General features: G+C 40.4%; 1 protein-coding gene across 8 annotated transcripts in view; it reads right to left on the reverse strand.

Moving 5' to 3' along the window:
* KITLG (KIT ligand) overlaps positions 1-26,166 on the reverse strand; it is an 89,343-nt gene that overhangs the window by 40,714 nt on the left and 22,463 nt on the right. For all 8 annotated transcript variants that reach the window (XM_045588326.1, XM_045588327.1, XM_045588324.1 and 5 more), the window contains 2 exons: positions 11,629-11,742; positions 88-150 (listed from right to left, as the gene is read on the reverse strand). In XM_045588326.1, coding sequence (XP_045444282.1) covers positions 88-150; positions 11,629-11,742 — 177 coding nt within the window. The remainder of the gene's footprint in view (positions 1-87; positions 151-11,628; positions 11,743-26,166) is intronic.

Below are 26,166 nucleotides of genomic sequence, written 5' to 3' on the forward strand. Positions count from 1 at the left end.
ATGTCAGATAATTTTTATCTTAATAAAGTGATACCATCTCATTTTCCAGCTACCAAAATGAAACTCTGAAAAGTACAGTTTACATACCAAAACGTCCATTCCGGGGACATACTTGAGGCCTATCTTATAGTCTTTTGGAAGATTTGCCACCTATAGAGACAAAAAGGAAAAAAATGAAAAAAGAAAAAAAACAACAACAACATTGTAAGAAATTCCACACATAACAATTAATATGCTATTTTTAATAGTTTGGAGAAACACACATACAAACCTATTATGTTTTTAAGTTACACAGAATTTCAATATTTACACATAAAATGACTTTCATTCTTGATTTCCCTTTGTAATGAAAGGCAATCTCCAAAAAAAATAAAGTCATAATACAAATCCTTTGGACTACAAATTCACTTATGGACACATGATCTGAACTGCAATTTCCATCTGTGGTCTTGGAAATTCCCTTCTGGGATTTTTTTTCCTCCGGCTCCTCCCTATAATCAGGAATACAACATGTTTCCTTATCAGTCATTCACAAAGTACTATGTCAACATCACTAGAGCACCTGTTAGAAATGCAAGTTCCTGATCACACCAGACCTGCAGACTCTCCCTCCACAGTCCCCAGGCTATTCTGATGAGTGTTCAAGTCTGAGAACTACTGTTCTATGTTGTTCTTAGGAAAAACGTCAGCAAAACTTCAAAAGGATGCTAATTATGGGATGGAGGTGCTTTATAATTTGAATAATTTATAAAAGTCCAATTCATCCACTTTCCTAGGGCTGAACATTTGAGATGCCTCAAATATTTCCTTGATTTCTTTTAAAGGCTTTAAAAATAGATCTAACACATTGCCATCTGTCATTGTGGCATAAATTGAACAAGCACCTGGTTTGGAACCAGGGAATCTGAAACAAATCTAAATTCTGTACTTTGATGTCTCTCACATACAAAATGGAGATAAAGATACTCAGGCCAAGTAGTCATGAACTGAGGTAAGGGACTGTGTCAAACATATCATAAGCATTCCATCTATACTGAAAGCTATACTGACAGCTGACTTCCAAGCACACAGAGGTCTGGTTTCTCTCATATCCTTTCTTACACCTAGCACCAGCTCTGCCTTCTCACCCTTCTAGCTTTGTTAACATATCCATCTGAATAATACGGCCAGCAATTGATTTAGCCCACTGGTTTTTAAAACAATATATAATGTGGAAATGTGGCTTTGCACTGTTACCTCTTCAATGGATCTGCCCTGCTTTTGCAGACTTACCTTCCTCTCACCCTCTCTCTAAAATCTTTACTGTTCCCCAAAGTAAGCTAGGACCTTTTGCTGGACTATGTCATCTCTGACAGGTGATGACCTAGTCAGCATGTCCTATCACACAACCCATGCTTCTTCTTGGCCTTGCCAATAGCTTCTAGAATCTGAGAATAATTTGGTGAGAAAGTGACCCAGGCAAAGGCATACTAGTAAGTACAGATGACCCTGGAACAATGCAAGGGTTAGGGGCATCGACCCCCATGAAGCTGAAGATCCATGTTTAACTGCTGGTCAGCCTTCCAAATACAGATTCACAACTGCTGAGAGAAAATGCGTAGTCGAGGGGGAGCCACTGCACTCACTGCAATTCTACCTCCAGTGGTACCTCCTCACACTCTCATCTCAGCCTCCAGCCTAACATTTAACACACATTTACTGGGTGTCAGGCACTGGGCTCGTTAAGGACTTATGCTGCATGATTGTATCCAAACCCCAGATCTTGTGACATATTATCTGTATTTCACAAATGAACAACTTGAGGCTCAGAGAGGTGAAGGAACCTGACTAAGATCACACTATGTAGTGTTAAGTCTGCCCTGGAACTCAGCTCTCTGACAGCAAGGCCTCCCTTGCTTCTTGGCTCCACTGCACGTTCTCATCTACTTTCTGCTCCTTTGTCCCGGGCATTTTCCACTGATGAGGCCATCTTCATCTCTCCTCATGCCATCCCCACCAAATTAATGAAATAATGGGCAACCCTGCTGTTTGTTGAAAACGTGTCTGGGTTGCCACAGAGGCAGTATTTTTAATGGTTAATTTAGGAGTTACACTCTTGCCTTTTACACTTAATTTCCTTCCTCCCCCACCATGCTTCCCTAACTTCTTTGGTCTTCAGGATCTTCACCCCCATCTTTGGAAAGCAAAGTGACTTGGTCCTGTTCTGTCACCCCTGACACAGCTGACGCCTTTGCAGGTATAAAAGCTGGAATCAGACTGAGCAGCAACATTTTTTCATTAGGAACCAACCATGTACATTAAAGCCATTCTAGATGGAGAGACATTGCAAGCTGCTCAGAGCACAAGTTGCTTGATAATCTGGCCCTTCTTTTATATATAACTTACATAACCAAAAATATAGAACTGGTCAAGTCAGTATTCAGAAACTCAGGATCTGAGTTATATACACCTAAAGTGAAGAGAAAATGGAAGGGATATGCTGGCCAATTCCATTTTATTAGAAATTTATATAATAAAAATTGTTTTAAAAAGTCAAAGAAACCTCATAACAAGTTATCTGGCCAACATTCTAAAATCTCCATACCTTACCTCTTGAAGGATGGGTAATAATAAAGAAAATTCTCCATTAAAGTGACTTAATATTTAATTTCTGATGGGACTTAAACATAATGATACTTTTGAAAAATGCTATGCAATTAATAAAACGTTTTTACACACTGTCTCTACCACAGCCCCATGAGGTGTATATCATTAAACCTAGTGTACAGATGAAGGGCTGGAGGCTCAGGGAGGTGAACTGGCACCTGGAGGTCACAGGCACCAGGGGTTCCTGGAGGGCATGGGATGCAAATCCTGGCTCTGTGTGCTGCTCTCAGCACAGTTCTCTCTCCCCTTCGTGACTTTCTTGGTGTGCACCGATTCCTTTTCAATTTCATTTGGAAAAGAATTTAGTAAGTCAAGTTGTAGATTTTTATGGTCAGTTCATGAATTATTACTTTCTAAGCATTAAGGTATGTTGAACAGCATTCAGAAAGCACAGAGAACCCCGTGACAAATTCAGCTTCTCTGAGCAGAGGGAGCCTATGGCCTGGAACTGGAAGATATTCCTTTGAAGCAGTTAGTTTTGGGGGGACACATGACCCGGGTTGGATCCAGACCCTGCCACATGCTAACTCTTTGGCAAGTAATCTACTTTAGTTTTAATTTCCACATGTGTAAAATGGAAATCATAATAGAATCTTACTAGTGGATTTATAAAGACTAATTTAGAATTAAAGACCACATTTTAAATAGTGCTCCAGCATGGCATGCGAATGAGGATGTCACAAGGGAATGGGGCATTGGACTAGACAGAGGAAGGGTCACAGGCAAAGACAAAGTCATGGGAAAGCATGTAGTGTCTTTGGGAGACAAGAGACAGAAAAATCAGGCTTCTGCAGATGAGAGGGCAGGAAATACAGCAGGAAGCCACCTTAGAGAGCCCCTGAATGTTGGGCTTAGGAGGCCCAATGGGTGGCCCGGAAATTTCAGTGGGACCAGGTCTGCCACCAGAGCCCACAGCAAGTCACTTCTGCCTGAGGGACATCACTTCCTCTCTGGGGAACTTCTACTTCTCGTCTGTAAAATAAAGAGGGTGAACTAGATAATTATGAAAAATCAGTCTGATTTAACTCTCATATAAGCAGGAGTATTGCACTGAATGTTTAAGAGGGAACAGGATAGTAAACTTAAGAAGATCAGTCTGGAAGGATAGATTGGAACAAGGAGAGAACAGAGATTGGAAACAGTTTAGAAGCCCACTGGGCAAGTGCTGAGCATGTGTTCAATATTTATATAGAGACTGGGAGCTGAAAAAGCAGAAATGTGGTTTAGACTCCAGGGAAGTATCCTGTTGGTAGGTTAAGTGGATAAGTAACCAAGGCTACAGATTTTGAAAATAAATATATTGTAGTAAAATAAGCTCAGGGCAAAATTAAATAAAGTCAAGTCTAATTGATGGAAAATTTTACCAAAGGCCAGATTATCCCAATGAACTTTGTAGTTTGGTGTCCAAATATGTCAATACTATATCAGACTGTAAAATGCATAAAACTGCAAAAACAAGTCACTTGATAATGGGCTGGCTTTACTATCAATATGTGGGCTCATTTACTATCTTTTTTGAAATGTGTTAAGAATTGATCATACTCAATGACACTGGGGTAAGGTGGAGTATAAAGAAACATCATGCAAAATTGCTGGATACTGAGCCAAAAAAAAAAAAAAAAAATCATTGCAAGCCAGATAGACACTGGCTGCATACCATGCCCTGCAGGTTATCTGGACTCAGTAGAAATATTCAACTCAGAATATTTAACTCCCTCTGTATGTCATGGACCTGAAAACCTTTGGATCTTCAAATGTGACTGAGGTCCCCAAATGTCCCTAACTCAGTGTTTGCTTAGACATCCTTGTCAAGACACTTCTTTATCTCAGTTGTTTCTCCCAAGTTCTAGGTAAGAATGAAAATGCAGTAGTCGTAGCTCCTGACCCCTTTGACATTGTACATAAAATGTGGTGCAGATGTGGCCATTTTATGGGGAAAGGTCCACAATTTTCAGTCTCATCAATCCAAATCACTGCTGTAGAGAGAAAACAAGCAAACTGTACTCTTGTAATTAAATGTCATAGTTCACGCATGTATAACAGCTTAGAGTAATGTTGGCTGTTGAGACTTCAGAAATAACACAAGGAGAAAGCTTTTTGCTTTTTAAAATTCTCCTTATAAGTCATCTCCTATTAATATTGATTAAAAAATCTAAGTAACCAAGTCAATTACCTTTAGTTTTCAAAGGCACTTAGATTATTTTTAATAATACCTTAATGATTAAAAAAGTTAATGACAACTTCATGAGACTTTTCTGGATCATATTTTCTCAGTGAAGAATACAGAAAAAGTTAGGACCCCTGTCTTCTTTCAAATAGAAGAGATAACAAATTCTATTTCACAGACACACCTTATGACTTCAGTTAGGTAGCACTAATTGCACTTCTACAATATAATAGCTTCCTAATCACAAAATAAGTGACTACTACCTAGGAAATAAAACTCAATAGGTTACAATGATAATTCTTACAATACAGTTGACATTTACATCTTCAATTAAGATCTTGTAAATTAAGAACTGGGTTCTTGTGCTTCCAACCCAGAGACAGAGACAGGAAATGATGGGTTCAAATCTGTACTCAGCTTCCTCTTTATAATAGAGGATAGTCAACCGACTTATTATTAGTAGGCCTCTGCTTCCTAACCAATAAACTGGTGCTAAAAAAATTACCTTCTAGGGTCATGAAAATTAAAGAATCTATACCAGGTACTTTGCATGGTGTCTGGAAACTCAGACAAGAACTACTGTTTTAACAAGGCAAGGAGTGGGAGACATAGCATGTAAGTGGTTTATTCCATAAAGAAAGAACTCACAATGTTTTCTTCATCACAAAACTGACATGCTTGGCAATATAGCAAGCCATCACAAATGTTATTTCCAGTACACTTCTGTCCTTTCTTTGAATACTAAAAGTTCTAACTTTATTTTTAAATAAAGACATATCTACTGACCACAGGAACAGAAATTAAAGTGCCAAGTATTGCAAACTAATAAAAATAAACTTTAAAAACACTCCAGCTACAGAATCATTGTTTTTCAAGGGTCAAACAGTATATGAGACCTCTGCTTTTAAAGAAAATATATGCTTAGAAAGGTTCAGAATTCACCTAGAAATGGAAAGACTCAAGAGATTCCAATCCTCCATTTTAATGCAGTGGTAATTCTATTAGAAAGAAATTGTATTTGAAGAAGAATAAAACCCAGAATTATCCGAAACTGCCCATTCAAAGTGTGAAAATTTGTTATCTGAGGAAATTTTTATAATTTCCCACTATATGAAACTCAAAGAGTTACATAATATTAATATAACCTATTTAAAATAAGTGGCTACCACAAGACCAGGAAAAACAGGCGTTCCTGAGTTTCATTTCTTTCTACTGATTTGTACCCTGACCTTGAAAAGGCAGAGTAATTTCACCTCTACAAGATGCAGATGGGATAGCCACCTGCCTCAAAACATTTTGAGAAAGACAAATAACCACTCAATAGATATTTAAAGATAAAAACGTTTTTTTTAAAGAGCAAAGTCACATTTAATTAAATTCCCCAGATGAAGGAAAAATATCATCACGAATGAAGGCAACAGTAGGAAGAAATAAGATGGAAACTAATTTGAACTATTTCAATATTTGGATTCCTCCCATTAGCACAGCCACTAAAAGCTGGGGCCTAACTGTCCTCTAAATGTAAGCTTTTAAAGTTCCATTCATCCTCTTCCCAGATACTTGACCCTTTCCTTAGGTAGGTCTGAGTGTGCCATTTAAAACAAGTCTTGCAACATTTTTTTTTTAGAAACAAAGCAAAACGTTCTGTAAATATATGAACTATTATCCCGAGTAAACATGCCAGAAGGATTTCGAATGAAAACCTTGGGGACCGGAGGGGTAGAACAAAGTGTCCAAGAAGAAATCCCAAGAGGAAAAAAAAAAAAAAAAAAAGACAGTCAAGTCCTAAGTCATGTGCTTCTGACATGAGAATGACCCAGGCAAAGAAACTTAAGGTTTGTGGGCACAGTACAAGTTGCCACCTAATGTAAAGGCAGAACTGGTAGAGACTGCAAAGGAATGATTCCAGTTGAAATGACTGTGAGGCACAGGGCAAAAATGTACTATCAACTCACTTTCCCTCAAATAGGACTTAAGGTTATGCCTGAAAAACTGATTTCTCTCATTCTATACAACTTCTTTTAGGTAAGATATTTCTGAATTACTCCAAAAGATGCATCCTGAAGAAGTATCCTTATGTACTAAAAGGACTTCAAAGCTAAAAAGGGCCTCCTAATTTATCTAACTGAGTCATTCTTATCTTTTTGAGATCAGGAACTTTCCAGGGAAGCGCATGAACGCTAGGCACCCTTCTTTCGGAAATTCACACAGGACCTACAGAGGCGTCATTTGGAGTTCCATTTTGCAAAGGTTTGAAGTGGATGAATCCTAGATTAAGATTATTTGTCCAAGGTCACACAGTTGTGTGATAGCAGCCTTGGTAACTGGGGGCAAGGCGCTTAGCCCCACTGTTCTTTAGAGAGAGGTTTCAATGATCTATGTTCATAAAGCTCAAGTCACTTATGTTGCTGTTTGAATTAGTAAAATTAATGAATTTTAGTTTAAGGATGGGAAACACAGCTTTTCAAACATAAAAAAAAAAAAACCCACAAAAAAAACCAGCATCATCAGTATTATAACCTAAGCAGTCCTGGCACTTCTATGCAAATAACTATCACCTGGCATGCTGGTCCCTGGCAGTCAGTATGCATCATAGTGACTGGTCATTCCATTCTGGTTGTTCCGTCGAAAAGCTTTTATATATGTATGGGGATATATATATATATATATATATATATATATATATATATATATTATACTGATGAGAAAACTGAGGCACAAAGAGGTTATGGGATAATAACTGGGGTAAAGATTTATACAGACAGCCCTTGGGTTACAACGGACTTGGTGTACATCATTTTATGGTTTCGTCACCATCTCCCATTTATTTATATAAAAATATAGTTCCATCATTTTGACAAATGTACATATGTGCTTTATGCTTTTTATTATTTATTTACCACAGTAAAGGTCAGGAATTGTTATCTTTCTTTTAAATTTGTTTTACTTTTTGTTCTCTTCATTACTGCTGTGTATGTGCTCCATGTGAACGACGTAGGTGCTTATGTAGGTGAGTTCCAACTTAGAGTGAAAATCGCTTTACATCGAGCCGTAGGAACGGATCTCATCTCCGACATAACCCAAGGACTTTCTGTATATGCATTCTCTTATTTAATCTAGCCCACAAAACTGGTCCAAGGCCAAAGAACTGGTATTTAAAATTCAGGTTTGCTGGATTCCAAAATCCATTCTCTTAACCCCGAGGTTGGCAAATTGCAGCTTGAGAGCCACATGCGGCTCTTTGGCTCCATGAGTGTGGCTCTTCCACAAAATACCATGGCCTGGGCCTATTTTGAGTAAGTGGCGTTAGAAGAAGTTTAAAAAATTTGGCTCTCAAAAGAAATTTCAATTGTCTTACTGTTGATATTTGCCTCTGTTGACTAATGAGTTTGCTGACCACTGTCTTAACCAGTATATAAAGTGTCTTCCAAAAATGTGTAGAAACTTTGAATAATTATAAAGGCAGTGTTCATTAAAATATATTTCATTTTCAAAATTGAGCTATAAGTTGTTAAAGTGTGTGTACATTTTTTTGGGACACCCTGTATTCACACAGATTGGGTCCCATGTTATACCATGAAATCTTTTAAATGGTATCCATTTGTGTGTTGTTTCTGTAATGTTGGTGGTATGCATTCATATATTCATAGAGATGGCTTATCTTCCACTTTGATGTCAGAAATTATTTTATATTTTTATGTTTTCTACTCTATGAAATACAGGCTGTGCATTATGGAGGTCTTTATTCAATTAGAAGTGATCTTCTGAGTTCTATTTTTTATTAACTTGATTTTTTAAGTAATCTGAAATAAATTTGCTAATTTCACTAAATCAACACTTGAAATTAAAAATTTATTCATGAGTCAGTTGTTAGAAGGAAGATAAAACCCTTTTAGTTTAATGATTTACACTTGTCCTTGAGGGGAGGAATTATATTTTAATGTCAATATTAATAACTATCCCTTTCTAGTACTTCTTTTTTTTTTTAGCTTCTTACCACTTTTCATTTTATCAACAAATGGGTAACAGATTGAAAATAAGCAAATGGTTAAAGACAAGACTGGAAAATCTTGAAAGGTTCTTATAATACCTACTAGAGGCCCAACATATGAAATTCGTGCAAGAGTAGGCCTTCCTTCCCCTGGCTACTGGCACAGACATCTCTCTGACACCTGGGACCCACGCTTCCCTCACAGCCATGGCTTCATCTGGAAGGTCTTCCAGCCTAATTAGCATATCACGCTTTTATTATTATACTAGTGGCCCAGAGCATGAAATTCATGCAGGAGGGGGTCTCTCTCAGCAGGGCCTGTACCCTCTCCAATCTGGGACTCCTCGGAGGATGTTCGACCCTGTGGACATCCCTTTCACAATCCAGCACCACTGGCTCCTAAATGTTCACCTGCCTGTCTGCATGATTGCCCCTAACCATTCTGCCTGTTGGCATGCTCACCCTCAACTGCCCTCCCTGCTGGCCTGCTCATCCCCCAGCTGCCCCCTTTGGCAGCCTGCTAGCCTACAACTTTCCTAGTTACCCCCTGCACTGGCCTGATTACTCCCAACTGCCCTCCCCTCCTGGCCTGACCAACCCTAACCACCTCTGCCTCAGCCCCACCACCATGGCTTTGTCCAGAAGGACATCTGGAAGGTCTCCCAGTCTAATTAGCATATTACCTTTTTATTAGTATAGAAATGTATGCCATTTGAAAATACTGATTTGACATTTCACAGGAAGTGGTGGTCATCAAGTAGTATCCTCAAACACTTAGCAAAAAATAATGACCCTGGGCCATGGTTGCATCAGCTCTCAGACTGAAGGGTCCCAGGTTCAACTCCCCGTCAAGGGCATGTAACTTGGGTCGCAGGTTCAATCCCCTGCTCAGTCGGAGCACATGCAGGAGGCAACCAATGGATGTGTCTCTTACATCAATGCTTCTCTCTCCCTCTCTTTCATCCCATCTACAACTCAATGAAAAAAATATCTCGGGTAAGGATTAACACACACACACACACACACACACACACACACAAACAAACAAATAAAATAAAAAAACCAACTTGGACAGGTAATGTTTCTTAAATACCATGTTAATCTTGGATATGCTTAGTCTGTGGTCATATACACCATCATTTCCCAACTATGATTCATTGCCCAGATATTTGAAACTTGCTCCCCAGGACGCCTGCAGATTGCCCAGCTCATTCTCATCTTCACAGCTCTACCAGCAGCCCCTTGAATTACCACCTTTAGCATATACTGGAGACACATATTTATCTGACATTCATATAAATCTATATAACAAAGATAAAGCTAGCTATAAAAAAAAACATGAGATTAAATAGAAATTAAGATGCTTTGCTCTTTAAAGTTTAACAGAACAGTCCATTTAGAGCAGTAAACTTCCTTTCAGAAATGTCCTAAAAATGTAAATACCCTGAGCCCTCCTTCAGACCTTTGAATCAGTAGAACCATGACAGCTGTAACTTTAATAAGCACCACAGGTGACTATAATTCTTATCTCAGTAGAGCACATCCTTAATTCTTTCAACAACAAACATTTAATGAATGTCTTCTACTAATACAAAATAAAAATACCCCATCCTTATCCCCACACTATACTCAGTACCTAGCTTGGTATATGGTAGAAAAATAATACATCCCCTCAAATAACACATGTTACTACATCTTCTGCATGTACTCACATGATCAAGAATACTTTTAAACTTGTATCCTCTTAAATACTATATTAATCTCAGATATGCTTGGCCTATCTTCATAAACTTTGTGTGTATGCCTGTGGGTGTGGGTGTGGGTGTGGGTTGCTAATTCTGCACTAAGGCTAAGCTAGCAAAACTCTGATCATAGCATTAAATTTCTGTTTTAATGAACCCAAAATCATATACACAAGAAAATGTATATCTAGAGTAAGAAAAATAAATATCTCCACAAATGTACTTTTCTTTCTTTTTTAGATATTACAACAATCTTCATTTCTTTTTTAATCTCACATATTTCTGTTCTCTAGAAAATAGTCAAATAACTAACTTTTCTCAACTATTTTGAACCAGAAATTTTAAAAAAATGCCTTTCAAATGCTGTTCATCTTGAAATCATACTCCGTAACTTAAATGAGCATGTACAACCTCCCCTAGATCATCAGAGCTGGGAAAAAGGCATTCCAGATGTGGTATTATGCCCCCTGCCTCTGTGGTCTGCATTTTAAAATAAGTATGGCAGGAAGCTGGCATTGCCTAACAGCATGAGTGTGAAATGGCTTTTGCTGAGGGAGAAGTTCCACTGACAAATGTAGTCTGATCAACATCTGGGCAACTAGCCACTCCTCCAAGTATCTTCACTGAGGGAACAAATACACACCCACATGGGATAGCGTCTCCCAGCTGTTGGAAAGGGGAGAATGACCTTCTCAGATCTTCTTTTAGTAGGCTTGATAGAGAAAGGTAGGAAGGCATGTGAAGGGAAATAAGACATGCTGAAGAACCCACTACAGAGCTAATGGGGAAGTAGCTGGGCTGGCACATCAGCACACAAGGAGGGACCTCACTTCACAGCCTGTGAATGAGATGAAAAGACCAGCAAAAATCCAAAGTCAATACAGTGCCTTGGGGCCCATCTTATCAACAGATTCTCTATGACCTTGAGTGTCTTCCCACCTGCTCTCCCTATAAACCCTTTAGATAACTCAGTGACTTCCTTGTCTTAGAAAAAATGCCTATTTGGAGCAAGGAAAAATGAAATATTTTTTCAAAAAGCACAAGAAAAAGGGTCACAGCTATTGAAAGCACCCTGTACTCACCAATTTTGTAACGTCTTTCACATCATCAGTGACACGTTTCTTGCAGATCCCTGTACTTCTGACGAGAGGATTAAAGAGGACCAGTTGAAGATAAATGCAAGTGATAATCCAAGTCTAAACAAAAAGAGAAAAACTGCTGGTGACCATCAGTTAGCATCTGTAATCACTTACACTATTAACATCTTACCCCTTACTGTGGAAAAAATGCAATCTGCTGATTTTTTAAATACTATTGGCCTAAATACTACAATTAAGCGCTGATCTTTCGAACTATGCTGGCTGAAGTTTTAAAAAAATTCTCAGCTAAATGTCGTTTGAATTTTTCATTGCAATGACATTACTGTTAACTTTTGTCAAAAGCTTTCTACAACCTATTGCTAATGGCAATTAGGAGTAACTTGTAGCAACATGTAAAGGATTTATCACTTAAGGTGTTCTCTAAAAACCAGGGAATGCATTAAATTCATACCTTAAGGCACCAAATGAAACTTTTTGTACTTTAAAGGTGGACTGTTTGGCATGTAGCAGCATAACCCTGAGTCGTGTTTTAATCCAATAGTCCACAATAATACTCCAAGTTAAAGTGAAGGAGAGAGGCATTTTTTGGATCTAGAATAAAATGTAACCTAATTTGTGACTCATCAAAAGAAATACAGCTTTGAATCACAGCTTTTGAGCTATTTAATAAGGAAGACTATTTCCCTAGTCAATAAGAAAACATTCTTGAACCCCAGCAGGAAGCAATCACACACACAACTCTCTTTCTAAAAATAACACTTCAAACCATGTATTGTAGTTACTTTTACACATGACTTATTTTTTCCTTACTATACTATATTTTAAGTTTCTAAGAAATTGGGCATCTGATTTTTTTTTCCCAGTACCTTTACAACATAAGACACAGAAACTTGCATATAAAAAATTCTTAATACATATTTTGTTGGATGAACCAGTGACCAAGGTAAAAATCGTCTAATGCTTCAAGCTGAATACTTATTTATTGAACATGTATTCAGAGACAGGGACTGTGCCAGTCACTAGAGAAATAAAGGTGACAGAGATGCCCTTGAAACTCAGAGGCTTTGGGAAAACAAAAGAGGAAGCAATTAATCCATCAATTTTAAGGGGAGAACCTGTGCAGGAAGACAGTGCCAAGAAAAGCCAGAGAGGAAATATGACTCTGGCTGGATTCTGGAGGACCAGGAGGAGTTTGAGAAGGAAGGGAGGATAATTCCAGGAAAAATAAAAAGCATGGAGATGTGAAGATATGATGTCTTAAAATTGCACAAAAACTCATCTGCACATGGTTAGAAATCCTTCCTATTTTATGTAGCAAGTCAGGTTTAAAGGGAACTAGATTATTATTTTTAATTATCATCTGCAAGCTAACTAGATATTACACTGGACCAAATGATGATTATCATTACTAAAATTTCTAAGACTACAATGCTACCAACATAAATAATAGTGTCTTGTAAACAAAATTAAAATGCTTTTATTGTTTTACTATTGTGATCTTTTAGCAGTAATCCTACTTAATTTTGTTTAAGGCTATTTTAAAGCAATATGGAGTCTCTCTCTTCATAGCACCATCTCCTTTTGGAACAAAATGAAGAGGAAGTTGTGTAAGTGATTTCTATTTGGGGGATTCTACTACTGGGCAATGCCAACATATAAAATCTCTTCCAATAACTTAGTCTTCCTTCATATATGTAAGTTTAATTGGTGAAACTCAAGCTTTCTTTTACATTATAATTGCTAAGATCCAACCCTTCTAATACATATATGTATAAAAACCCTAATATGCAAACAGACCAAATGGCGGAACAACCAGTCGCTATGTGCACTGGCCACCAGAGGGTGCACATGGAACATGGTGGCCATTGGCTGTAGCGGGATAGTAGAGCAGGTGAGTGGGGGCACCAGACCAAGGCGGGCACTGGCTGCTGTCATCGGGGTAAGCTTCTGGTGGTTACTGAAAACTTTTTGCTCCTGTGTGAGCTGAGTCCCACCCAGTGCTCACACCTGTTGCAGGCATCAGACCTGCCCGCACCGCTGCCGCATGGCACTAGTGCCACCACTCACACCCACTGCCAGCGCCCAGCACCATTCAGGGCTTCTCCACCTACCCTTGCTCCTGAGGGACAGTTGAGGCCCGCAGCCGCCTCTCACACCTGCTGCCAGTGCCAAAGCCTCCTGGAGCTGGTCCTAATTCCGTGGCACCATCAGCAGGTGTGAGTGGTGGCTGCTGACCCCAATTGCTCCTGAGGGCTTCTCCACCTACCCTACTGCTGAGGAGCAATTGGGGCAGCAGTCCCCCCTCACACCAGTTGACAGTGCTGACCCCAATTGCTCCATGCTGTAAGTGGGTGCAAGCAGAGCTAGCATCATCAGAGGTGGTGGCAGGAGTGGGGCTGCCAGCAGAGAGGGGACCAGGGACCACGGTGGAAGGGGCCAGACAGACACATAGAGGATGGGCCGAGACCTGTCCCTGTGCCCACCACAGCCTCACAGCCTATAGTTTCTTTCAAGGTGCATGAATTCATGAGCACCTCCTAGTATAATTATATAACATATAACATATAACATATAACATATAACACATAACATAATATATAATATGTAATATGTAATGTGTAATACGTAATGCGTAATATGTAATATGTAACACACAACATGTAACATGAAATGTGTAAAGAAAATAAAAATAAATTTGTGATGTGTGGTATGTTATAAAACATGCAATATAACATATAATATATCTCATCTGTGATATGAGTTGGGAAATCCCCCAAAGAGTCTATGTAAATGGCCAATCTCACTAATGATCATATTCATATTCTAGGCTCTCAGAAATAAAATTCTGTTACCCAGTTTCTTCTCTTCACCATGCCCTATTCCTGGCATTGAAGAAACACTAAACAAACATTTGTTTGTTCACTTATTCATTCAGAAAATACTGAGCACCTAGTGGGTGCCAAGCACTGTTCTAGATGCTTGGGACATATTAGTAAAATATGGTGGGGGGGCCCAGAAAAATCCTTGCCCTCATGAGGCTTATGAGAGAAGGCAGACCATAACCAAAATTATAACAAGCTTATACAGAATGTCAAAAGGTGTTTCATGCCATGGAAAAATACAAAATAGATCAAGGTAAGAAAATTAGGATTAAAATGCCTATTCTGCTCTACTGGCATCAGCAGTCTTAGGTTCAAGTTGACAATCACACTCACGAGGCATCAGAGGCTTCCCTCAGCACCCAGCTTTAAAAAGGAAGCAGGACAGGCAACAGGGGCATGCCCAGCATCAGCAGAGCCCCGTCTCAGGACCCCGGCAGGCAGTCTCTAATGTCTGCATAGCACGTGTATGGCAGCGACAGATGATTTCTGGTGGGCAGGCCCCTTTAGGGGCTTATACCTTGAAAGTTGAGCATCCCCATCAGGAGCATGTGATGAACTTCCATTCATTCTCCATCACAGCTACTTATCACGAGTAAATCTCAACAATAACGCACATACAGGTGTTTGTTCTGCGACCTAGAAATGCCCGCAGGATTCCCCTCAAGTATAGCCCTATGCCTATGCATTGCTTGAGTTCTTGTAAAAAGGATGCAGAGAGGGCCGAATCCCCAGGCCTCCCTGAGTCTAGAGAAAAGGCCCCCTTTCTTTCCAGGACTGCAGAATGTGGGGGCACAGCTTGAAAGTGTAAGCAGGATGATACCTGGCACGCCTCACTGAGAAGGCTCTGTTCTATCACAGCTTGGCTGCAGCGGAGGGAGTGGCCCAGGCGGGTGTCTGTGGAAGAGTGCTGCAGAGAGAAAAGGGGTGTGAAGGCCCCAAGGTCTACTAGCGGTGTCTGCTGTGTTTAAGGAGCAGCAACAGCAAACAGGGGTGTGGAAGACACTGTCAGAGAGAACGGAGAGGCCAGAGCATACATGGTCTGGTACCCCACCATACCTCCGGCCCTCCCATCATGTGTAAACCTCTGTGCAAAACATAACTTAACCCTCTCATATACACATGCATATGTATTTATGTATATGTATGTATATGTATGTAAATATACCTATGTAAAAAAGACTATTTGGCAGTTTCTGACAAAATTAAACACGTTTGTACCATACGATCCAGCAATCACACTCCTTGGTATCAACCCCAAGATGCTGGACACTTGTGTCCACACAAAAACCTGCACACTGATTTTGTAGCAGCTTATTCATAGTTGCTAAAACTTGAAAGCAACCATGATGTCCTTCAGGAGGTGAATGGCTAAATAAAGCATTCAGGTGGAGTACATCCAGACATGGAATTATTATTCAGTGATAAAACAAAAAGAGCTATCAAGACATGAAATACATGGAGTAACCTTAAACACATATTACCCAGTGAAATATGCCACATACTTGTGATTCCAATGACAATGACTTTATGGGAAAGGCAAAAATTATGGAAACAGTAAAAAGATCAGAGGTTGCCAGGGTTTGGAAGGGGCAGTGATGAATAGGCAGAACACAGAGAACTTTAGGGTAGTAAATATGCTCTGTATTAGTAGATGCATGTCATTACCCATTTGTCCAAATCACAGAATGTACACCAAGAGTAAACACTAACATAAACTGCCTAAGATGGGCCAGTGTAGGCTCATCGATTGTAACAAATGTATGGGGACTATTGTAACAAATTGGTGGAGACTATTAATAAAAGGGAAAGCTATGAATTTGTGGGGCAGGGGGCATATAAAAAATGTCTCTACCTTCCTCCCAATTTTGCTGTGAACCTAAAACTACTCCAAAAAAAAATTAAAGTCTTAAAAAAAGGATTACTTTGATTACTGTGGTGAGAGCCTTTAGGTTAACAAAGTAGAAAAAAGAAACTTGGGGTTATTGCTCTAATCCAGCAATTTTCAAATCTTTCCATCTCATGGCATACATAACTAATTACTAAAATTCTGCAGCATACCAAAAAAAAAAATCTATATATTTTTTCCCAATCTGACAAAAATTAGGTATAATTTTGATTTGTTCACACTGGACAGCTATTGTTGTGTTGGTTGTTGTTCTTTTTTTATTTGACAATTTAAGGGAAAAGAGGTCAGTACTCCTGATTAAATAGTTGGGCATTATATGTTTTTAAAATTCTTGAGGCATACCATTAAAAATCGCTGCTCTCATCCAAGCAAGAAAGGAATGTAGCAGTGCATTCGCTGACCAGAAGTGGATGTCTCATCAAGGCTGAACCAGTAGGATTTCCCGACAGATGGAATATGATTTGACAGAGTCAAAGATGACTCCAGTGATTCTGGCCTAAACAACTGAAAAGGTGGTGTTTCCATCAGCTGACATGGAAAGGGCTGAGGATAGAGAAGGTTTGGAGGACAGATCGGAAGTGGGGTTTTGGGTGTGCTAAGTTTGAAATGTCTTTGAGATATCCTCCTGATGTTATTAGATCAGGAGGAGGAAAGTTTGGGCTGGCTATATCAATACAATAGTCTTTGCTATAGAATAGAATTTTAAGCAAAAGAGTAGATGAGATCAAGGATTGAGTACGAATAGAAAAAAGAACTAAGGATGGAGCCCCAAGTGCTGTGTCCTTAAGAGGTCTGGCAAAAGATTGAGAACTTACAAAGGACCCTGACAAAGAAACTAAAAAGTAGGAGGAGGCCAAGTGGGGGAAAAATAAAGAACTGAAAGCCAAACTGTCAAATTTCGTTAAATACAACAGGTCAAGTAAGATGAGGGCGGAGAACTGACCACTTGGATTTAGCAGAACAGACATCATTGGTGACATTAACAAGAACATTTTTATTGAAACAGTTATGGGAAAAAGCCAGTTTGGAGTGGATTTAAGAGAACATGAGAGGAGAGTAATTACACGCAGTGAATATAGACAGGTCTTTTAAAGGGTGTCCTTCAAAGGAGAGCAAACAAACAAAAAACAAAGTGGGGTGTCAGTTGGCAAGAAACACTGGGATATCCCTATGTCTGTGGGGATGGCCCCAGAGGAGGTGCAATTGGCAGTGCAGGTCGGAGGAGGGGACTGGCTGAGCAATGTCCTTAGGAAGACAAGAAGGCGCGAAATCTAGGTCTCAAGCAGAGAGCAGCTTCAATATTGCTTTTTGCAGCAGCTATATACAGACATCTGTACAGATAGGATTTAGCTCACTGTATACAATGTACATTGTAACTTAATATACTCAAATATCCCAGACACACCTATATTTCTTGAAGCACTTTATTTTAAAGCATTAAGTAAACTCAAATTGTAATTTAATTCTGTATATACTTTGCTACCAATAAGGAATATTCACCTTGCGTAAAATCTAATAACTCAATCTGGCATAAGTAAACATTAGGAAGGAGAAGCAGTGAAGGCAGAAATGCACGGAGAACTCTGCAGAGCCATGGCAACTCACTCCCTTTGTCAGAATTCCTGGGAGAGGGCTAAAATGCGGAGCTTACTTCTTTATACGGAAAAGTAATTTTTCAGTATTACTTATTCTATACAGAGACCTTTCTAATATATAGTACAAACACTTCCTTGATTTCTTAAACAGTGGGCAGAAATATTAAACTGCTTTTCGTCGACGAGTCAAGTTCATCATATAAAGGGAAGGCTAAGTGAAATAAGCCAGATACAGAAAGACAAATATCGCATGATCTCACTTATATGTGGAACCTACCTTAAAAAAAAAGTTGAACTCACAGTAACAGACAGCAGAATTGAATAGTGGTAACCAGAGGCCAGGGGATGAGAGGAAAGGGAAAATATTGATCAAAGGGTACAAACTTTCCATTATAAGACGAGTAAGTTCTGGAGACTAATGTACAGCATGGCGACTGTAATTGATAAGAAATTTAATAAGAGAGTAGATCTCACAAGTACCCGGGAGCTCTGTGAGGTAATGAATATGATATGCTAACTAAATTGGGGTAATCATTTCACAATGTATGCATACATTAAAACATTATACTGTACACCTTAAATATCTGTAACTTCTATTTGTCCATCACACCTCCATAAAGCTGGGCGGGAGCATCACAGTAACAAAGCTGTGCCTGTCATCTTCCAAGTGGCTCTAAATGACTGCTTGTTTAAGTGACTTTTTAAAAATTTTTATTTTAGTTTTTGTCAATGTGTTTCTCAGTTTACCTGTTAACAATGCCCATTTCTAGCTGGCAGAGTCTTGATGGCAAACACTGCACATGGCCCACGTAGGGTGTGTGGTAGGCGGAGTGAGGGCAAAAGGATGGCCGGTCTTAATTCTGGGAATTTCTGAATACAGGGCCTTATATGGCAAAATGGGCTTTGCAGATGAGATAAGATTAAGGATTTTGAGATAAAGAAATTATCCCAAGTTCTCTAAGCCCCACCCATTGAATCAGTCAGGTCCTTACAGACACAGAACCTTTCTCAGCTCTGGCCAGAGAGAAGGGTCCGGAAGAGGTGGCATAAGGACTTGACGTTGCTGGCACTGAGCAGAAAGGCTGGGCCAGGAGCCCAGGAATGCAAGTGGCTTTTAGAAACTGAACAGAGGCAAGGAACCAGTCTCCCTTCGAGCCTTCAGCAAGGAACACAGTCCCTCCGACACCTCAATTTTAGCTCAGAAAGCCCCACTTTGGACTTCCGAGTCTCCAAAACTAATATAATAAATTTATATTATTTTAAGTCACCAAATTTGCAGTGGTTTGTTACAGAAGCAACATAAAAATAAGTCAGAGCTCAATAAACTTACTTTCTGAATGAATTAATGAATGAGCGGAGTAGTTGCCCAATGTCCAAGCTGTTCCTCGTAAGAAAAAGAAACTGCCCCAGTCAGTGTCTCCCCCTCTCCCCCTCCCCCCCACCCCCGGCCCCGCCCCTGCTTCAAGCAAAGCAGCTCGGCCTTTTTTCTGTTTTATTTGTTCATGCTTCTGGGTAAGATTTTGTTTGAACAAAGGTTTCCAAGGGCAAGAAAGGGAAGAAAAAAAACATACAAAAAACACAGGCTTTTGAAAACGACTGGTGTGATGGGAGAGTACAGAACGTGTATCCAGGAAAACCTCTGAGTCCCTTATCCTGGAACCTCAAACAAGCCAGTTAATCTCGCTGGGTAGCTGCATATCAGTCTCTCCAATGAGGATGAGGGCGACTTTCCCCTCACCCGTCTCACAGAGTGCTGATGGGAACCAAACCAAAACTTTCCAAACTGCAGGTGCTGTGCAGCTATTTGCTGTGTGGTTTCTGTGTTTGCGAGTGCTAGGGAGCCAGGGAAACGGGTGCTTCGAAACCATCGGAATGAAACTGTCAGAGAAAGGACCTGGTAAGTCAGTCCATGAACAAAGAGTGTGGCCTTTGCGGCAGGTGTTTTGACACTCATTTGGGGTCCAGATGCATTTTTTTTTTCTACAATGTATTTCTTGGTTCTGTGGGTAGAGTAGCTTCAGTTGACAGACTACCTATTCCCAATTAAGTGAGGTGTTCCAATATATCAGAAAAAGTAATTATCTCTGTTTTCTTTCTCTTCCTCTTTCTCTAAGTTCTGGAAACTCCAATAAGCCATACAGGTTGTCTAAGCATGTGGGCAAGTGTGCACCCACACCCTTGGAGATAGGAGGATGAAACTAAATGTCCCTGGGTTTATGACTTCTCTCAAATGTATCTTTTCAGTTTGCGTAAGCATCTCACTGTGTTGTTGTTTTGTTTTTTTTCTGAAACAATCTCTGCTTCTGCACATTAATGTTTCTTTGGCTACTTTGTTTAGCGCCCTACAACTTTTTCTGTAGGTCACGATCGTTGTGTGATAACCTCTCGTTTCATGATAACCTTTCGTTACACAGACATAGTAAACTAATCGTATTGTCGACTGTTCTAGATTTTATTTTTTATTTATAGACATCTGTTAAGTGTCCTCCCCTATACTCCCCATGGCACACAAAATTCCAATAACCTTTTCATTGCTAAAATTGGCCTTCAAGTTACTTACATGATGAAAAAAAAAAACAAAAAAACTAATGAGAAATATGTGTGCATTATTAGGACTGCAACAGAAACAGTCCTGGCGAAGGGAAGCAATAGTGACTAAAATTCATACTCAGTTGTGAATGACAGAGCCAGCAGGTCTTCTGGGGGGAGCAGGTTTTAACACTGGCAGAAAGTACTGGAAAGGCACTTTAAAGGGGCCTTGGGGAAAGGTTACAGGAAGATGAGGCTGGAGACCCCGAAGGCAAAGGTCTTGCCTAAATCTCATTCTTGTTGAGAATCAATCTCATCAGACCCCAGTGGAATATTCACTCAATTATCGCTTCTTCCTGAACCTAAAAGCCTTCCTTACAGTAAAACGCCGCCTGCCAGGAAAAGGAGCTGCAGTGCCCCTAACGTCAACGAGTCACTTGATCTGAACATGTGTTAGAACACAGAGGTGACTTTGCAGACTTCTTTCCTCTGGTAGAAATGAACACTGGTGCAGCCCAAGAAGATTGGGGGAATTTGTGCTGTTCAAGAAACCTGAAGATCCCAATCTTCTAAACTTAGAAAAAAACAGACTTTTCTATAAGTGTGAGAAGCGGCTTTCAAATATGCTCTGCTAGCATCCACATCATAGGCTCCTCCAAGTCAAAAAGGTAGTGCGTAGTCCATGCAGCCCGTTTGCTGTATGCACAGACTTACAAAATGGCATTAAGACTGCCCCGAACAAAACAGCAGCTGCTGCCAAAAATAACATCCATCTTCTCTTTAATCTCAAATGCCAGCTAGTGAAGCAGGCAGTTGCCTTGCAGCCCAAATGTGCTTTGGACGAGAGCCAACTGGCTCGGCTACCCAGAGCCAGGAAAGCAAGTTACCAAGACACAGGTAGAGTAATCAGTCCCGAGTTCAGGTCTTCTGAGTTCACATGAACCATATCCTTCGAAAATGATCTTGAGGGAAACCCACGACAGATTCCTGTTCAGTGAATAACCATTCAGTTCCACATGATCTTGTCCTTCAGGTTTTTCTATTTTTTTTGTAAACTTACCATTAAACACTAAGAGAAAATACCTAATCATCCCACACAGATTCTTCTCTCATGACTGTCCAGTCATCTCAAAGGGGCAAAGGAACACTTAGCAGCTTTGTGCCTTTTTTAAACATTATTGCTATCAGGAAAGCTGATGCTGACAGTAGAGCTGAGTGAAAATTCAAACCAGCTGGAAATCCAAGTTGGCACGCAGAAATCTTGTGAACATATTCTTCACCCTCTTTCCATGTAGGCCCTTTTGTGAAGTTAAATAAAAATATTTTAAAATATTGGTGATCACTAAAATATTTTAGAAAGGAATTGCTTAACACAAAAAGGCAGACAGGCAGTGGCTTTAATGTGAAAGGAGAATTTAAGGATTTCAAGATATTCCATCTACAGGAAAATCACTCTATGATAGTCAGTACTTACTCTAAATGTAAATGGTACTGGAGTGTAAATCACTTGCATATATTGATTCCAACTAAGGGCCATGCACAGGATGAACAGTTTGCTGATATTTTTTCATACTTGTAGCCCAGTGCATGAAATTCATGCATGGAGGGAGGGTTTCCACAGCATAGCCTGTACCCTCTCCAATCAGACATTCCTTTTGAAATCTGGGACCGCTGGCTCCTAACTGCTCACCTGCCTGCCTGCTGATTTCCCCTAACTGCCTCTGCCTGCTTGCCTACCTGATTGCCCCTAACTTCTCTGCCTGCCTGCCAGATCACCCTAACTGCCTCTGCTTGCCTGCCTGATCACCCTTAACTGCTCTCCCCTGCTGATCTGATCTCACCCCCTACTGCCCTCACCTGCTGGCTTGGTTGCCCCCAACTTTCCTCCCATGCTGGCCTGATCTCACCCCCAACTGCACTCCCTGACAGCTTGGTTGCCCCAACTGCCCTCCCCTGCTGGCCTAATCTCACCCCCAACTGTCCTCCCCTGATGGCCTGATGTTGCCCCCAACTGCCTCTGTTTGCCTGATCACCCCTAATTGCTCTCCCTTCAGGCCTGATCTCACCTCCAACTACCCTCCCCTGCTGGCCAATTTGGTTCTGATTGGTCAGTTTCTATGCCACTCAGCATCAAAAGCTCCACCTCCTAGGCAGCTAGGCTCCTAACAGTTCACCCAGATTTTGTTCTGATTAGTCAGTTTCTATGCTAGTCTGTCAAAAGCTCCACCTCCTAGGAAACCATTGCTTCTTCACAGTTCACACAGATTTGGTTCTGATTGGCCGGTTTCTATGCCAGTCAGTATCTCCAGGTATATCTCCAGGCCTTATCAGAGGGGCAGGGCTGATCAGCAGTCCCTGTGGAGGCCTGAAGAGAAACAGAGGCATGGCTGCTGATGAAGCTCAGAGAGAAAGAGAGAGGCAATGGCTGATCAACAGCTGCCATAGAGGCTGAGGATCAGACCCTGCCTCTCTCTTCAGGCCTCTCTCTGGGTCTGATCCACAGCCCTCTCAGCAGTCTGACTGCAGGACTGACTTCTGGTGTTAAGTCGAGCCTTTGGTCAGTCGTTATGGACCCTGGGTTTTTATATATTAGGATAACCTCCCATGGACCATGTGGATGTTATTATCCTATTTTGCTGGTGAGTAAAATAGGATTCAATGAAACTGAATAACTTGCTCTAGCCACTCTGCTACTAAATCCCCAAAATTGAGTTTAAAGGAAGACCTACACAGCACTAGAAATAAAACTGCCTTACCAGTCAAACATAAAGCTGATTTCATCTACATTTAATGAACTATTTAGTTTTATTTAAAATGCCTATGCCTTGGAAGGCACATGGGCCCCTTAATCTAAATCAGTTTCTAATTGAAACCACAGTGCCATGTTACTACTAGGCTGGGTAAACAAGTAAATCAAGTTACACTTTGCTGTAGCTTAAAGAAAATCACAAGCTAGACGGAGGGGAGAAACCCAAGAAATAAAGTGTAAAGTTGTTCCTGCTGATAAATAAATACAAAATCAAGTGCTTTCAGACGTTTAAGAAAAGCTACTTATTCATTCAACAAATTTGTCTAAGTACTTGGTAAGTGCATAAGATAAAGGCATACAAGATATGGACTTTGGCCTCTGAAAGTTCAAACTGCTAGGGACCACAGCAGGGCTGTGAGGGGGAAGGGCCCAAGAGGGACAGATAAACTTGACTTTGGGGGTTGGAGGTGGAAATGGAGGGAGGGGCTCAGTGATAGCTCCTGGGAGGAGGTGACACACTCCTCAAAGAGAAGTAGAAAGGAGCCAGATAGATCAAAGGCAACTGGGTGGAGACCCCTGACAGAGGCTTGGCAGGTGCCCAGAGAAGTGAAGGTACATTTTCACAGAACTCAGGTTTATGATACTGTGAAGAAATACTTTTCAAGGTATAAGGGACAATAGAAGAGGCTAGGGAAATGTGCAGTTTTGCTAATTGAGTTGTTTTTTCTATCTTAAAGGCACTGATTGGGAGCTCTTGAAGGTCTTTAAGCAGGAGGGTATCAAAATCTGATTTATTGCCTGGCCTGTGTTGCTCAGTGGTTGGGCATCAACCAATGGACCAGGAGGTCATGGTTCGATTCCCAGTCAGGAAACATGCCAGGTTTCGGGCTTGACTCCCAGTGTGGGGTGTGCAGGAGGCAGCTGATTCTTTCTCATCACTGATGTTGCTATATCTCTATTCCTCTCTGTAGTCAATTAAAAAAAAAAAAAAAATATATATATATATATATATATATATATATATATATATATATATATATAAATCTGATTTATTTTTGAAAGGCTTATCAGATGTCAGAATAAAGGATAGCCTGGGGGAGGGGGCAATAAGCCAGGGGAACAGGAGGCCAGGTAGGAGGTCACTGGAGTCATTCAGAGTTGAAGTGAGGGTAGCCCCACCTATGTGAGTGGCCGTGGGAATAGAGAGAGACAAGTCCAATAGGATATGAAATTGGAATGGAAGGGACTTGGTGGTTTACAGAAAGCGAGGGGGGTTAAAAGGAGAGGAGTCTCAAATGACTTCCAGGTACCAGTTTGGGTGACAGGAAAAAGTGGTGCTTTTCTCTGAGCCAGGATATGTAGGAGAGGTGGCAGCTGGCAACTGCCAGTTATCACCAAACCCCCTGAAAAATAGCACTGTACTGGTATCAGGAGAAAGAACTATCTGCCTGGGAGATGAGAGGGTGAGAAGCAAGTACATGAGAGACAGATCGGTTGATTGTGGGGCACTGTGGCCATTGGAAAAGAATGTACAGAACAGAGAGAACGATCAGTAACGCAAGCACTACAAGATGTCAACCTGATGGTTGCTGAGCCTAGTGGAGTTGACCTTGATGAAGACAGTTTCCCTAGTGAGTCAGGCCGTAGTGGATGGACCACAGGGATAAATGAGTGTGGGGAATTTCAAGGATACACTACAACAGCTTGCCTAGAGAGTGAGGAAGACAGTGGGTAATATCTGGAAGGGCTAGAAAGTTAAGTTCAGTCTGTAGAAGGGAAGATGTGGGGCTAAAACGATCTTCCTCTTTCTTACATGGTCTTTCAGGAGGAACAACTCCTCTGTGGTTAATAACAGCCAGGTGAGCTCAGAGGCTTTGCCATTGCATGACAATCACTGTCAATGACTTCTAGCTCAGACTAGAATCTAGGGCCTAGGTGTTCAAGTTTTGCTATTATTTTTGATAGAGATATATGTGATAGAATAAGCATTTGTGCTAGCAGTGGAAATTCATTAGAAACAATGGTAATATATAGGTCTTTAGCAGTTAAATAAAAAGCAGGGAGGGGGAGCCCCTTAAACAGTATAAACCCACTGGATTTTAAGGAAATGCTAGAATTTGAGGACAAATTCTAATCAATTTTATGAGAATGATGATATGCACCAAACCAAACAAGCCCAAAAACTGATGGGTGCTAGCTCAATGTTGAACCTAGATGAGCATATCCATTGCAAATATTTTTGCTATATGAATATACATTGAGTGGCCAGATTATTATGATCTCTGAATGCATAATAATCTGCCCACTTGGTGGTGCATGATTTTGTGCATGTGTGGGCTCCAGTCAGCCTGTCCAGGGGGAGGGGAAATGGGCAGTTGGCCAGCCTACATGCTGTTCAAACTCCTGGTCAAGGGGACAACTTGCATATTAGCCATTTATTATATAAGATACATATTGAGTAACCAAATTATTATGCGTTCAGAGATCATAATAATCTGGCCACTCAATGTATTTTCAAAGAGATAAGAGAGACAGACCCCAACATTGGCCAAGGTATAGAAACAGCAAAAAAATATAAAAATTCATGACAGTTCTTGAATCCACATACTGACTTTCAGCACTCTATGGGCACCTGTTCTTGTTGGATGGCATTGTTCACTATCATGTCAAATAGTTGCTCTTCACATTGAACCACCATGATAAACTTTCCAAAAACAGCTACAAAAACATAAACCGTAACTCACACTCTTCCAAGTCTGTGACTCACTTCTGAAATTGTAATCTCAGGAAAGTAAAAAACCCTGCAATTCTTCAAAATCTATAGAATCTTTTGATCTCCAAACTACTGAGAGCTAAAAT

The sequence above is a fragment of the Pipistrellus kuhlii genome, unplaced genomic scaffold (genome assembly GCF_014108245.1).
Source record: "Pipistrellus kuhlii isolate mPipKuh1 unplaced genomic scaffold, mPipKuh1.p scaffold_m20_p_3, whole genome shotgun sequence".
Taxonomy (NCBI): domain Eukaryota; kingdom Metazoa; phylum Chordata; class Mammalia; order Chiroptera; family Vespertilionidae; genus Pipistrellus; species Pipistrellus kuhlii.